Below are 16,563 nucleotides of genomic sequence, written 5' to 3' on the forward strand. Positions count from 1 at the left end.
AGGAACTTGTCAAAGCACCTTTAATATATTAACTTATTTAAATATCATGAAAAGAAAAGAAAAAAAAACTAAGAATGGAATACAATTGTTACTCTAACTTTATGGATTTTACCTTTCAAGATATTGCTACTAATTATCTGGTTTGTATTATCTGAAGGATGTGTGTGTGTGTATGACTGGAAATTCACTTCTATTGAAGACCAGGACTATCAGACAATTCTGACCCATTCTTGTTTTTGCTAGCATTCGTCTTTAAAAGATTATTTTTTAAAAAAGGTGAGAGCTAGAAAAAAGTAAATATTTTACCAATTGAATAAGTATGCAATAGATGTTAGAGCTATTATCATCACCCTAGGGCTTGTGCCTTGAGGTCTGATGAAGTATTTAATTCCCCGTCCTTCTCATACCACCTCCCAAACAGAGTTACTGTTAGGACAGGTCCAGATGTTGGTTTCAGGCTAAACAAGCGTCCATCGTTTGACACCTAATTAACACATAGAAAAGTAGACAGGATCTACCTATAAGTTATACAATTCTATAACATATTTTTAAAATTTAGCATAATTGAATGAAGAAGCAGTTTTGAAAGACATAGATCAGAAATATTTGAAATGTTACAGTGTACAGAAAATACTAGAACCATTGAATTGACACTGACTCATTTGTTATTGAAATACTTGTAATGAATATTTTATAACTTAGTTATCTAAGGAAGCCTCTCATGAGTTAATAAGCATAAAGCAATGGATTCAGGAATATATAAGAGGGAAATCTAGTTCTATCAGATAAGATAAAACCTCTCCCAGCAAAAAATCAGGAGGGAAGTTTGAACTGAGAACCCATGATGCCTGCTGTCCACTCACCACCCCCTTTTAACTTGCCCACTCACTCCTTTCGCACCCCTACCCTCTTGCAGTTATTTCTACCAGGAAGTAAGAGTGAAAACAAAACCTGCAGGAAAAGTTGCTGGAAGAGGATGGCTGGGCAGAGTGCTTGTGCAACAAGGAATTATTTCTGGACTGTAAAATAAATAGCTTTTACTTCCTTGCCAACACCAGCCACCGTCAGATTCCTTCTCCCTCAGTTTTGCTTCTCTCATTTTTTGCTTACGGCCATGGTTGCACCAGGCCTTGACCCACGCAATTAGAGGGATTCCTTTCCCTTTTTAGGCCGTCTTCTCAGTAATCCCAAGAGGCTTTCTGTGATGGGCCTACCACTGAAACTACTCTTCATAAGTCTCCTTCCTATTTGATAGACCTTGAATAGCGCAGCCTCATCCCATATTCCCCTAAATAAATATATTTCTTTATTTTCAAGGACACATTATCTTAAGAATTAAAGATTTCCAGGCAGGAAATTCAGTCTGCTCAGTGTCCTTGGTGATCCCCAAGGCCAATTTTACCCTTTCCAAATGGAAGTTTTTACATATTTTTAAGCACTTGGGCAGGTTTTGATCTCAAAAAGTGCATCCTCTAAGGTGAAAGTATATTAAGCATAGATTCTTACCTGAAATTCTGCAGGTGCAAGCTGAACTTCACTGAGCAACACCTCAGGAAAGACATATTGTGTTCCAAAAGTGCCACTGAGAGAGAACATTTCAAACCTGGTGGAAGCTGTCTCAACTGAGTCACCACAAGTTTCTAAGTCAGTTGTCTCACACTTCAACATAGTACAAACCTAGAGGAAGCAAATGCAAAACAATGTGTCATAACAAAGCCAACTGGCACACTGTCATGACTTACAGAAATGCTTATGCCCCTTCTTTAGTAAAATAATGTTACTTCCTCATAGATTAATCTAATTCATTGGTGAATAGCTAATGCAACTAGTAATAAAAATAAAGGACTTCAGACTCCAGTACTTCCTGCAATTCACTGACAAACAAACTAACCACATAAAAATAATCATATTTTTGGCCTATATCCACGAAAAGTACACCCTCACTGTTCACAAGTTAACAATGATTTTACTTGTTAGAACATTCATTTAAAAAAAAAAAAAGCTTTTTAACTTAAATATTAGTTCAATCTCTACCCTATTGCCAATGGCATATAATGAGGGAATTTTAGATATGGAAGGCACCTTAAGGATGATCTAGAAGCATTCCCTGTGATCCAGAAAATTAATATACTTTATATCTGAGCAAGGATTGAAATAGTTCCCAGTTGAATTCTTCTTCTGTTGTGAGGAAAAAAAAAAAAAAAATTCACTGCTGTCTAGTCAGAACCAACTCATAGCAACCCCTCCTTGAGTTTCTGAGGTGGTATCTCTACAATATCTACAGAAATAAATTGCACAACCTTCCTTCTAAGGAGTGGTTAGTGGGTTTGAACCACCAGCCTTCCAGTTAGCAGTCAAATGCCTTAGGCAATTTGTCACCAGAGTTCCTACTTCCACTGTACTACATAGCTATTTGAATGTAAAATCCACATACATGAGTCATCACACCATGTGAATACAAGGACCCACAAAGGATGATCCATGTCCATTTAACTCCATCTGTACAATATCTCCCATTTCAAAGCTATTCCAAGCCATCTTCATCTCTTGCCAGGGTGCAGCAATAGCTTCAAACTGGTCTTCAAGTTTCTACTCTTGCAGGTGAAGGGCAATCACTCCAAGGCAAGTGAGTGAAAAGACAGAACTAACTTTCCAGGTGTAGAAGAACACATATTTCTATTTTGTTTCTTTTATACCTACCAAAACCACAATAATTTTTCAAAAGATACAAAGTTAGGAGGATGAGGAAAACAAAAGGATTGACCACAGCAACAATTTCACAAGCTAGTGTGTGATTTAGCAGAAGTGGTAAGTGATTTAACAGGCCTATGAAAGCCAAAACAAGTCCAGGAGAGCCAAAATATGACCTTGAATGTATCCCTCTTGAATTTAGAGACCACCTAAAGAATATATTTGATGCATTGAACACCAGTGACCAAAAAGCAGAAGAAATGTGGGATGACATCAAAAGCATCATCCATGAAGAAAGCAAGATGTCATGAAAAAGACCAGAAAGAAAGAAAAGACCAAAAATGGATGTCAGAAGAGACTCTGAAACTTGCCCTTGAGTGGGGAGTAGCTAAAATCAAATGGAAGAAATGGCAAGATAAAAGAGCTGAACACAAGATTTCAAAGAGCAGTTTGAGCAGACAAAGCCAATTACTATAATTAAGTGTGCAAAGACCTGGAGTTAGAAAACCAAAAGAGAAGAACACACTCAGTATTTCTCGAGCTGAAAGAACTGAATAAAAAATATAAGCCTCGAGTGGCAATACTGAAAGGTTCTATGGGCAAAATATTGAATGACGCAGGAAGCATCAAGAGAAGATGGAAGGAATACACAAAGTCACTGTACCAAAAAGAACTGGTCAATCTTCATCCATTTCAGAAGGTGGCATATGTTCAAGAACTAATAGTATTAAAGGAAGAAGTTGAAGCTGCACTGGAAGAATTGGCAAAGAACAAGGCTCCAGGAATTGACGGAATACCCACTGAAATGTTTCAACAAACGGATGCTCCGCTGGAGGCACTCACTCGGTTATGCCAAGAGATTTGGCAGGCAGCCACCTGGCTAACTAACTGGAAGAGATCCATATTTGTACCTATTCCAAAGAAAGATCATCCCACAGAATGTGGAAATTATCGAACAATATCATATCATATGCAAGTGAAATCTTACTGAAGATAATTCAAAAACAGTTGCAGCAGTATATTGACAGAGAATTTCCAGAAATACAAGCTGGTTTCAGAAGAGGACATGGAATGAGGGATATCATTGCTGATGTCAGATGAATCTTGGTTCAAAGCAAAGAATACCAGAAAGATGATTACTTATGTTTTATTGACCATGCAAAAGCATTTGATTGTGTGGATCATAACAAATTGTGGATAACATTGAGAAGAATGGAAATTCCAGAACACTTAATTGCGCTCATAAGAAACCTGTACATAGACCAGGAGGCTGTCATTCAAACAGAAAAAAGGGCACACTGCATGGTTTAATATCAGGAAGGGAGAGCATCAGGATTGTATCCTTTCACCATACTTATTTAATCTGTATGCTGAGCAAATAAACTGAAAAACTGGGCTATGTGAAGAAAAATGTGGCATCAGGAATGGAGGAAGAATCATTAACAACCTGCAATATGCTGATGACACAACTTTGCTTGCTGAAAGTGAGGATGACTTGAGGCATTTACTGATGAAGATTGAAGAATATAGTAGACAATATAGATTACATCTCAATATAAAGAAAACAAAAATCCTCACAACTGGACCTATAAGCAGCATTACGATAAATGGAGAGAAGATTGAAATTGTCAAAGACTTCACATTGCTTGGTTCTACAATAGACATCAATGGAAGCAGCAGTCAGGACATCAGAGGATGTATAGCACTGGGCAAACTGGCTGCAAAAGACCTCTTTCCAGTGCTGAAGAGCAAAGATGTCTCTTTGAGGACCAAGGTGTGCCTGACACAAGCCATGGTATTTTCAGCCACCTCATATGCATGTGAGAGCTGGACAATGAATAAGGAGGACCGAAGAAGAGTTGATGCTTTTGAGCTGTGGTGTTGGCAAAGAATGCTGAAAGTACCGTGGGACTGCTAAAAGAACTCAACAGGTCTGTCCTGGAGGAAGTGAAGCCTTCATCCTTGGAGGCAAGAATGGCCAGACTCTGTCTCACATACTTTGGTCATGTTGTCAGAAGGGACCATTCCTTGGAGAAGGATGTTATGCTTGGTAAGATGGAGGGTCGATGAAAGAGGGGAAGGCCCTCAATGAGACGGATTGACACAGTGGCAGCAGCAATGGGCTCAAGTATAACAAGAATCATGGAGCTGGCTCAGGACTGGGCAGTGTTTCGTTCTGCTGTACATAGGGTTGCTATGAGTCAGAGACGACTCAATGGCACCTAAAAACAACAACATAAAAGCCAAGTCCTGAATTGGCAATGGGGAAAGTCAAGAATTGATCCATCTACCCTGCAGAATATGCAAAAGATTCTGTTTCTGGAAGCACTAGGAACTGGGGATGAAGTTGGGACATATATAAAGAAAATTGAGAGTTAAGAATTTCTTAGATAATGAGTTATCCCCATGGAAAGAAACTATACCTCCCCTACTCCAGTAAAAGACTGAGCATTTAATTCCTAGAGAGGTAAAGCAGAGGTCTTAGATTGAAATTTGAATTACATCATTTAAGGAGATTAAGTGAATGAATCATACTGAATATCAAGAGCATCTCTCCCACACCCCACTCCTCTCACGTCTGGAAAACCACTTCCATCCTTGGTCCCCTGATTGTTGACAGCTAGCCACTTATCCTTCAGGAATAGGGCTGCTGGATAAAATACAAGACAGAATGTCCAGTTAAATTTAAAGTTCAAATAAACAACATATAATTTTTTAGTTCAAGTATGTCTCCAGTATTGCATGAGACATACCTAAATGAAATTATTCATTATTTTTCTGAACTTGAAATTTAATTGGGCATCCCACATTTTTATTTGCTAAATATAATGATATTAATCAGGGAGGAAGTTAGCATAATCTTCTCTGGTAAACCCGATCATCTCAAGAGGAAATCTTCAAAGATGGTGATCTCAGGAATCCTCCCACAAAAGACTCCACCAGATTATCCTATTGCAAAATTTAAAGTTGGCAAGTACCACTTGGATGCTCAGAACGTTTTATTTGTTTTTGGTACTCTCAGAGGTTACAGGTAACTGAGGAAAGCTTCTAACATGAAAGAGGGAGCAGAACAAGCGGATAATAATGAAAGTTAACATTTACTGAGTTCTTTCTGTGTACCAGACCAAATACTAAACACTTTACATTTATTGATTAAATCAAATTTCCTCAAAACCCTATAAACCAAACCTGCAGCCATCAAGTCGATGCAGACTCATTGTGACTCAGTAAAGACAAAGTAGAACTGACCCATAGAGTTTCCAAGGCTGTCATCTTTATGGCAGCAGACTGCCACATCTCTCTTCGACAAAGCAGCTGGTGGGTTTTAAAGCCAATCTTTTGGTTATCAGCAAGCACTTTAACAACTGTGTCACTCCATGAACTAGCTTTAAAACACAAAAACCAAACCCACTACCATTGAGTCAATTCTGACTCTTAGCAATCCCCATTAGGTTTCCAAGGGAGTAAATCTTTATGGAAGTAGATTGCCTGGTCTTCCTTCCTCAGAGTAGGCGGTGGGTTTAAACCACCAGCCTCCTGGTTAGCAGTCAATTGTCTTAGGCACTGCATCACCAGAGATTCTCCAATTATATGACCTAACTACTTTTCCTTTGAAGCATTTGTACACTGAAATTAAATAGTGATTTTCTCAGTTTTTTGTTTGATGTCTGTCTCCCCACTAGATGTAAACTCCGTGAAGGGCGTAACTGTATCTGTCTTGCTCATCATGATAACTTCAGGCTCTAGCAAATATCTGAAACAAAGCAGACATTAGGTAAATATTTGTTGAAGGAGTCAGTCCACATCTCATACATGAGGAAGGGGCTTGTCTGTGGCCAATGTATGTATGGTGGTTGGCTCCCACACGGTGAAGCAGGAACTAGTCCACATTTTCTGACTCCAGATCCATGTTCTCAATACATTATCTCAAGCCTTTGTTTTTAACTTTTGTTTCTTCAGAGTTTTTATCCATAGTTCTTTATACTGCTGGGGAATAGGTTTTATACTCTGGAAAGCCCAAGAGCTGGTGAGTTGGATGGCTCACCTTGGTGGAAGGATATGGGAAGGAAAAAAGGTGAAGCCAGTCATCTAAAGAGGGAAAAATCCTACCTGCATTGGGATTATTCTTTTATTCACTCCTTTCTTTAAAATAGTAGTAATTCTTTAAAATAGGCTGCTCCTTCTCCTACTCTCCGGCAGCAACTGCTCCATATCTTTACTTTCTTCAATCTCTTTTTCCAGCTCTTCCAGTCAATGTTTTACCACTCCCTACTCTATAAAATACCACACCTCCCTTCTTTCCTGTATTCCTTTAAAATTTTCAAAAAGTATGCGTATTTGCTACAGAGCACTTAGAGAATCTGAGTAGCCAGGTGAGGGGTTTATTTTACATTCAGCACTTAGAGAATCTGAGTAGCCAGGGGAGGGGCTTATTTCACATTCAGCCCCTTTCCGTCCTTTTCTCTCCCTTGTTTGGGAAATGGCATGTGGTGATTACAGAGCTCTTCTAGAGTAATATAGCATTAGAGATGGTCTGTGAAAGATGATAGCACAATACCAAAATCTCTTATCCTCAACTCCCAAGCCCAAAATTCTCTGAAAAGAAAATATTGTTGTAAATCATTTGGCAATGAAACTTAACCTCTACTAACATAAGGCTATAATGTATTCATTTAAGTAATTCAAGTGAATATTCCCAAGTTCTTCAGTAGAAATATTAACATATTTGATTCTGGGTGCTGCCCCAGACTCTGCTGGTATTATCCAGTAAGATACACTATCTTTTCCAAACTGGAAAACTGAACTCCAAAATACTTCTGGCCCCAATGGTTTTCATAAGAGAACACTAACCAGTAGTATCAACTGAAGGCCTTGTTTCACTTAAGTTCATTACTCTCTGAAGAAGCCAACAGAGCTAACCTTCCTCCCAATAGTAAGAAATGACTGACCATTGCTTTCCCCAGGTGGAGCCAAGACTCCCAAGGAGGTAGAGAGGCAGGGCAAGGCTGAGGGATTGCAAAGGAAGGAGAGAGTGAGGTAGAGCTGAGAGACTGCTGTCTTGTTTTGGAATTAACTTTTTTCTTATAAATATAAAAACATATTATAAAAAATAATAATGTATCACAATTTTTTTAATTTAAAAGTTTATAAGACAATATAACATATGATAATATTTATGGCAATAAATATTCTTCCACAGCATGATTTATTTAACTACATTCCAATTGTTGGACACTTTCTACCTGTGTTCATGATACCACTTTTTCCCCTTTCCTCCAGCACCTCAGAGCATTGATTAAGAGTATTTATCTTCCTGAATTTTCATCCTTGTCTTCTTTTTCACTCTTTCTTGAGGCCTATAAAGATATTTCACTCTTTCTTGAGGCCTATAAAGATAATCTACCCTCTCTCATTTATTTAAAAAAAAAAAATTACTAACTATGAGTCTCTGTCTAGCTTGTCTTATTTCTCTTCTTACTGTTTGAGACAAGTTTTCCAAAAAATAAATAGCCACTCATCTTCTCAGTGTCTTCTCTCCCTTTGACTTTTTAACCCACTATACTCAACTCTTTTTGTTGGTTTTTTTTTTTAAATCATTATGAGTCAGGGAAATCTTTTTAGTGAAGGTAACATCTGAAGAGTTCCATAAAAATGAGTAGATGATGGCATAATAGATGAAAGAAACAACCTTTACAAAGATCCAGAGGTTGTATATACATTGACACATATGGGGAAATGTCCTAACAACAGAGGAACCCAGGGCACATGTGGGCAGCAGTGAGAGTAAAAGTTGGAAGGGGTTACACATCATGGTCTTATGTATTTTTATATTAAGAAATTTGATTTTTTAATTAGAAAATAGGAATTTTAAGTAAGATAGTGATATAAATGGTTTTATAAATGTAGTGTAAAGAATGGACTGGATGGAATTGATACTGCCAACAGGAAGCCCAGGGAGGAGGGTATTGCTATAATCTGGAAGAGATAGGATGGGAGCCAAACCAAGGAAGAGAAGAATAGGAGAGAAACATGGAGACCACCATGAACTTGTTCTTGGGGGCTCCACCTCATCCTACTGTAGCCATTTCTCCTTTATGTTGGGAACTGTAGGATATCAGAATCATTACAGTAACAATTCTGTTGCACAACCTCAGAGGTCATCTATACCAGTCTCAAAGAGCATACTCAGTCAAGCTTTTAATAAAACATAGTGGGCACTTATAAATATATAAAGAAATCACTACATTTACTCAGGCAGGAGATATCATAAGTCAATTATCTACTAATATTATCTGTAATTTGATTACAGTACTGCGGTGTAGTAAATTACCTGGTATGGCTTTTCTAGCCATAAGTCTTTGTAAACTCTGTAGTGGAGTTTGCTGTGAGCAACTGAGGAGCTCTGATTGTAAAAGTTATCCACCTGGGGTATTTCTGTTGGGCACAACACAAAGCAATGTTCTGGGGGGTTCCTGCTCTCTCTCAGGTACTTAGAATTCTGATGTTATGATTGGCCAGTTTGGCTACTCTGCCGGGCTCAAAAGGAGGCCTCCAAGAGGAAGAAGAGGTCCCTCTCTGACTGCTGGTTGAGGAAGACATGCTGCTGAAAAAGACACATGCTCCTGAAAGAGACACACACTGCTGGGAAAGAGACGTAAAAGACACGCATTGCTGAGTGAGACACTGAGGGACATGCACTGTTGGGAGAAAGACTGTGAGAGACTGTTAGGAGGGAGACTATGGGCTGGGAGAGAGACTGAGCGTTTTTCCTGAACTCGAATTGTAGCCTGGTGCTTCCCTAATAAACCCCCATAATCTGTGAGTTCTGTGTGGCCACTGCAGGGAATTATCGAACCCAGAAGAGAGGTGGTGGGTGCTTTGGGAGGCACGGTGGGTGAAAGGGCTGGAGGGAGGCAGCATGTCTGGCCTTGGGCTATTGATGGTGCTTCTGTCTTCCTCTTGTGGGGTTAGAGGAGGTTAGGAGATGTGGCCTCCTTGCCCTTTTGGCAAGTACCAAAACAAAACAAAAAAAAAAACTAAACTAAACTCACTGCCGTTGATCAGATCCAACTCACAGCAACTCCTCCTTGGGCTTCCAAGGTGATAACACTGAGGAAGTAGATTATCCAACCTTCCTTCGGAGGAGTGACTGGTGGGTTTGAACCACCAGCCTTCTGGTTAGCAGTCAAATGCCTTAGGCACTATGCCACCAGAGCTCCCAATTTGATTATGGTGATAGAGTTTTTAAAACTGTTCTCCCAAATAAATGTTTTGCCTTTTTTCCGACTAGTTTCATATTGAACTGTCATCTAGGATTACCAGGTTTAGAAAATAAAAATACAGAATGTTCAGTTAAATTTGAATTTAGGATAAACAACATGTAAATTTTCAATATAAATATATATGTCCCAATTTGAGGCACATACTTACAATTAAAAAAAAAAAAAGCCATTTATCTGAAATTCAAATTTAATTGAGTGGCTTATATTTATTATGACAACTGGACCAAAACATGCATTACCTGTAAGTAATAGTTCCCTTCAACAGTGTGTAGTCCATCAAATGCCCCTAAGGCATAAACTTCATCTGATCTCTTCTCAGACATCTTGTAGCTTAGATGACAACAGAGATCTCTGTGACAAACTGTGTAATTTCCTGTGACTCCCATGAGCTCCACGAAAGTGAATTCATCAAAAAAAACAATGCCTTTAAATTTCTGGCTTTCTGTTGAGTATGCTTCTATACTCCTGGCATATGAAGACCAATTCACAACAGAACGGGGTGGATGGGAATCCAGTTGGGAAAGTAGTAGTTTTCCCTCCTCTGTCTTCATATCATAATGAAATGCTCTTGGAGAATCCGGTGCATAGATTCCACTTCCTGAAAGTGATAAGTTGGATTTTTTTTTTTTTTTTAATAGGTACTTGAAAGGAGCTCTGGTAGCATAGTGCCTAAGGCACTTGCCTGCTAACCAGAAGACTGATGGTTCAAACCCACCAGCCACTCCTCGGAAGGAAGGTTGGGCAATCCTACTTCTGTAGTGATACTGCCTCAGAAACCCAAGGAGGGGTCGCTGTAAGTCAGGGCCGACTTGACGGCAAATAACAACAACAACAACAGGTACTTGAAAAGTGATTTCATAGTTGTTACTGTTATTTTAAACTCATATTAATATTTTACTGCCTCTAAATGGGGTTGTGAAGAGCCAGAAAAAATGATTCAACTGCATCTAATAATAACAAGATACATATTTCAGTAAAATATGCCGATAAGGATAGATATGTGAAAGGAAATCCTGTAGAGTAAGGTACATAGAAGCCAAAAAAGAGAGAGTTTCAAGTAATAAGTGGTCAAATTTAGAAAGGAAAAATAGTGCACATTTAAGTTGCATTTAAAAATAAATGCATAAAACTACAAAAAAATTTAACTTGCTATTGGCAAAGTGCCTAAGGCATTTGACTGCTAACCAGAATGCTGGTGGTTCAAAACCACCAGCCACTCCTCAGAAGGAAGGTTGGGAAATCTACTTCTGTAGTGATAGTGCCTTGGAAATCCAAGGAGGGGTCACTGTGAATCAGATCTGACTCAACAGCAGTGCATTTAGGAGCTCTGACAGTGTAGTGTCTAAAGCATTTCACTGCTAACCAGAAGGCTGGCAGTTCAAACCCACCAACCACTCCTCAGAAGGAAGATTGGGATATCTACTTCCCTAGTGATACCACTGAGGAAACCCAAAGAGGGGTTGCTATAAGTCAGGTCTGACTCAACAGCGCACAACAACAACAACATTGATTCTACCGTATGCCACCAGATAGATACTCATAATTAAGAGGTGGAAAACACATATTAAGGAGTAAATGCTAATTTGAGATTTTTTTTCTTTATTACACCAAACCTATAAATATTAGAACTCACACACTACCTGTCATTTCCTTCAGTGGGTGATGGAGATTGGCTGCAAGGAAATTGACCCCTAAGCCCATAGCCCAAGCTGAATGGAACTCAACAGCTGACAAATGTGGTAGAACATTCATCCAAGCTGTAGGGAAGAGTATGGTGTCTACATGGAAATCTTTCACCAGGGTCACAGCAGGATCATGGAAGAGTATATCAAAGCAGGTGAAAATGCCAAACTTTCCAAAAGTGGTGTTGAAAGTCACGACCTCAGGCCTCTTGGGTGAATTGAAATGTTCTTCACTTGTGAAAAGGTTTTGCTGTGATAAAAAAGAAAAGAAAGGGAGAAAAGGAAAAACAAAAAAACTGTTTTAGAAAGTTGGCTCTAATATCACGATGAGTAAATTAGTGCAAACTCACATCCATTAGTTGGCCAGTGAATTGGTGGCCAATTTCATCCTGGCCACCATCTTCAAATGGAAAGAGATACATTAGAGAATCAGAACTGACTCAAGCTAAAAAGGGTCTTAGGTTCAGCCTCCAGATTTGATAGATAATAAATATGTGGAAATCTTAATCTGTAAGATCTTCTTGAATCTAACAAGAATAGAATCTTATAAGAATAACTTCTATTGCCCAAGAACACTATTTCCTGTGGGCAGGGAATTTTCCTTGCCCCTTTCTTCTTGAGACCAACTCTATCTGGTAAAGAATATTTTCTTGCTTGACACATTGCCAGGACACAGTTTTAAAAAGACGAAGTCCAAAAGGTAAACTTACCTTTCAGTGGAGATAGCTTCTGTGGCTCTCACACTCCCAGCTGGTCTTAAATGCATGGAAAACTTCTGAGAGATCTTCATAGGATCTTCTTCCCTGACCTAATCAGTATTTTCTATGCTTTGTCTCTACTCTGTTTCTAAAGTAAGCCCATCAATGGATGAATGGACAAACTATAGTATATACACACAACGGAATATTATGCAACATTAAACAGTAACAAAGAATGTGAGAAATACCTCATGACATGGATGAACCTAGAGTACATTATGCAGAGTGAAATAGTCATCACAAAAGGACAAATATTTTATAAGTCCACTATTATAAAAAGTCAAAGAAAGGTTTAAACACAGAAGGAAACATTCTTTGATGGTTAGTTACTAGGGATGGAGGGAGGTTTATGATACAGTTATTATTTTCTTTTTCTTCTAGCCTTCTTTATTATGTAAAATAAATTATTTACAAATTGATTCTACCTTGTGGTAGCGTGCCGCCAATTTTCCTTCAGAATCAAACACCACATCAGTGTTGTATTGGTAACGACCATCAATGGGGCACTGAGGGTCACTGGCATTGCATGGCTTCTTATCCCCGATATTTGCCACAACATAGATAGAGTTGTTCTTGGCCAGGCAGCTGAGTCTTTCTTGCACTGGGTTGTGGCCAAATCTTGTATGCGTTCATTGGACAAGGAAAAAGTAAAAACAAACCTTAGTTCTTAATAAAATTTCTAATGATAGTTACCTAAACACATTATTATTTAATTAACAGTCACAGCATAAACAAAGAATGACTGCAGATAGTAGAGAAGCATTAAGACAAGAAGAGAGGTCAGCGGAAACCATGCTTGCCAGAATTTGGTTTTAAAAAAATATATTCAAGAGAGGTTCCAGTAAGAGGGCAGAATAAACAGACAAACTGCACAGATCCTCTTCAACAAAGAGAATGGCAACCAGTTAACACAGATACAGAAGATAATCCTGGAGCCCTATCCTGGAGCCCTGAGCTTTGAAAGGAAGGATACAGACATGAACTAAACTCCAACTAGTTGAAGAATTTGCATGAAAACACCAAAAAAGGAGACAATCAGAACTGTGGTGTGTCAGCAATTCTGATGACACAGACAGCTTAGATATTGCCAAGTGGTGTTAGGACCTAAGAATTAACCTAAAAATCAGCCCTGCTAGCCAGGGGCTAAGGAGCTCTGGTAGCATAGTGCCTAAGACATTTGACTGTTAATCAGAAGGCTGACGGTTCAAACCCACCAGCCACTACTTGGAAGGAAGATTGGACAATCTACTTCTGTAGTGATAGTGCCTCAGAAACCCAAGGAGGGGTCGCTATGAGTTGGATCCAACTCCATGGCACATATCATCAACAGCAACAGCCAGGTGCTGCACAGAGAACTGCACTGATGGCTATAAATAAAAGGGGAAGCAGTGAAGAGGGAGAAGGGCTGGGCTGTGGACTTTTGCCTGTCCAGAGGCAAAACGTTTACAAGCTGTTCAACCATTTTGGATGTTTAAACCCAGCATTCTCTCAGATTCCAGGGACAGGCTAGAACAGGCTCCACTTGCCGGGAACCACAAGGACATTCCATATGTGAATGACTAGAAAGGTGTGATATTCCCCTGGTTACTCTTATGTCCCACACCCTCCTGGTGAGTGGAGGTATAGCCATCCCTCACTCCCACCCACCTTTTGGGCTGGAAGGAATTCCATCCCAGTCTGTGTGCTCCAACGGAGCCTGGGTACCCTGCCCCTCCCTGCCCAGATATCTTTTCATATTTTTTTTTAGTTGTTTGTTTTTGTCTATTTTTAAATTATTACTGTTATTATTATTTTTTTGTTTGTTTGTCCTTTTTATTATTAGTCTTTATTCTTCCCTTCCCAGATTTTAGTTTTCAGCTTTTTCTCTCTTCCCTGTTCCTGGGTCCCACTTTTTGCTTTCTCATGATTAGCCCAATTCCTGTTTTATTTCTTTTTGCATTTTTCACATTTTTTTCCCCATTATTCTCCTACTCTACCTCTTTTCTCTTCTTGCCCCCTCCCCAGATATTGCAGGATTTTTTTCTTCCTTTCTTTTTCTTTTTCTTTTTTTTTTTTGGTGATTGTTCCTGTGTGTTTATGTGGTGTGTTTTTTGTCCTCTTGCTTTTACTTTTCTGATGGTTTTTTGATCATTGTTTTTGTCTAACTGAGTGAGAGACAGAAGCTATGCCCACATGATGCAACCATTCCTGCAGCTCCACTTACTGAGTGAGAGCTACCACTTCCTTCTGCAACAACTGGTCAACAATAAACAACCACCAAGAAGAGCCTGACTCGCCCTTACTGCTCTTCACAAAGTTAGCAGAGATCTAAATACAACAATGTCACAATGTCTCAGAGACAACAGACCATCACTGTCCACACAAAGAAGCAAGATAAAGTGGTAGAAAAAAGAGAGCAGGATACAGACCCAGAATACATCCCTGAAGAAGCAGCAGAATTGGGACTCCCTGATAAGGAATTCAAAAGAATTATATCTAGGTACCTTTAAAGGCCTTCAGGGAGATGGATTGATACAGTGGCTGCAATGATGGGCTCGAGTATAGCATGGATTGTGGGGCTGGTGCGGGATTGGGTGGTGTTTCGTTCTGCTGTGCATGGGGTTGCTATGAGTCGGAAACGACTCGACGGCACTTAACAACAACAACAACAACCTTTAAAGGATTGAGAGACAGATCAAGGAAAACACTGAGAAAATTAAGGAAAACACAGACAAAACCCTAGAAGAATTCTGGAAGAAAATACAAAAGCAAAATGACAAAATAAATGCTAAACTAGAAATGATTTTAAATCTAGAGATAGAAATCCAGAAGATTCATACTAAATTGTCAGAAGTAGATAACACATTGAGAGGGCAAAGGAGTAGAATCGAATCAATGAAAGGCAGAATTGATGAGATTGAAGACAAATACCTGAATACATCTTTGGAAAGGGATCAATCAGAAAAAAAGATCAAAACAAAATGAAGAAAGCCTAAGGTTCATGTGGGATAGCATCAAAAGGAATAACCTATGTCTAATCAGAATTCCAGAATGGAAAAGAAAAAGAAAACCACTGAGAAAATTGTCCAAGATTTGTTGGAAGAGAACTTCCCCAACATAATAAAAGATAAAAATATATCCATTGAGGAAGTACAATGAAAGCCAAATAGGACACACCCCAAAAGAAAATCACCAAGACATATCATCACCAAACTCACCAAAGCCAAAGACAAAGAAAGAATCCTCAAAGTAGCATGGGAAAAACGAAAAGTTACCTAAAAAGGAAAAATGATTAGAATAAGCTGTGATTTCTCAGCAGAAACCATTCAAGCAAGAAGGCAATGGGATTGTATATTTAAAACCCTGAAAGAGAAAATTTTCCAACCGAGAATTATATACCTGGCAAAATTGTCCCTCAAATATGATGGTGAAATTAGGAGATTTCCAGGTATGCAGAAATTAAGGGAATTTGTTAAAACCAGACAAACCTTACAAGATATACTAAAGGGAGTCCTTTGAACAGAGAACCAATAATAGCAAACAACAACCGACTATTAATACACAAGATGACATAACCTGGAAACCTAGACAGCCATGGAAGTATCCAAAGTAAAATAAGCTTATAAGATTGTAAACAGGGAACTAGAGACATCAATTAGCAAATGAGGACAACTAAAAACCAAAAAGAGGGTTTTTTTTGTTTGTTTTGTTTTTTTACTGTAAATACTGTGTAGTTAAAGAACTTCTAAACAGTGAGGAAGTCAAGAGAGTTGCAAGATAGAATGGACTGTTCTAAATTCAAGGAGAAAATTATAAATCACAGGGTAACCTCAAAGGAAAATGATAAATCTTCACATCACAATAAAAAAAGACAAAAAGCACAAATATTCAGCAAATACTAAAACAACAGCAACAAAGGAAATAATAACACAATTCATAAACAAAATGAGCTCAGCACAGAAAATTATATGGAACAAAGAAACCAGAAACATCATGAAAAAACACATAACAAAATGACAGCAACCAATTCATATTTATTGATTATTACACTGAATGTCAATGCACCACACAAGAAACAGAGAGTTGCAGACTAGATAAGAAAACATAACCCATCAATATGATGTCTACAAAAGACACACCTTAGAGAGAGGACAAAAATAGACTAAAAAT

The 16,563-nt window shown here is 38.6% G+C and overlaps 1 protein-coding gene across 1 annotated transcript in view; it reads right to left on the reverse strand.

The window, feature by feature from the left end:
- Window positions 1-346: 346 nt before the first annotated feature.
- Window positions 347-16,563, reverse strand: part of VNN1 (vanin 1) — a 31,821-nt gene continuing 15,604 nt past the window's right edge. The window contains exons 3-7 of the mRNA XM_007947378.2: window positions 12,840-13,032; window positions 11,615-11,906; window positions 10,214-10,572; window positions 1,507-1,677; window positions 347-484 (exon numbers count right to left, since the gene is read on the reverse strand). Coding sequence (XP_007945569.1) covers window positions 347-484; window positions 1,507-1,677; window positions 10,214-10,572; window positions 11,615-11,906; window positions 12,840-13,032 — 1,153 coding nt within the window. The remainder of the gene's footprint in view (window positions 485-1,506; window positions 1,678-10,213; window positions 10,573-11,614; window positions 11,907-12,839; window positions 13,033-16,563) is intronic.

Source organism: Orycteropus afer, unplaced genomic scaffold, assembly GCF_000298275.1.
Source record: "Orycteropus afer afer isolate SDZICR_OR568_19922 unplaced genomic scaffold, OryAfe1.0 scaffold00182, whole genome shotgun sequence".
In the NCBI taxonomy this organism is placed as follows: Eukaryota; Metazoa; Chordata; class Mammalia; order Tubulidentata; family Orycteropodidae; genus Orycteropus; species Orycteropus afer.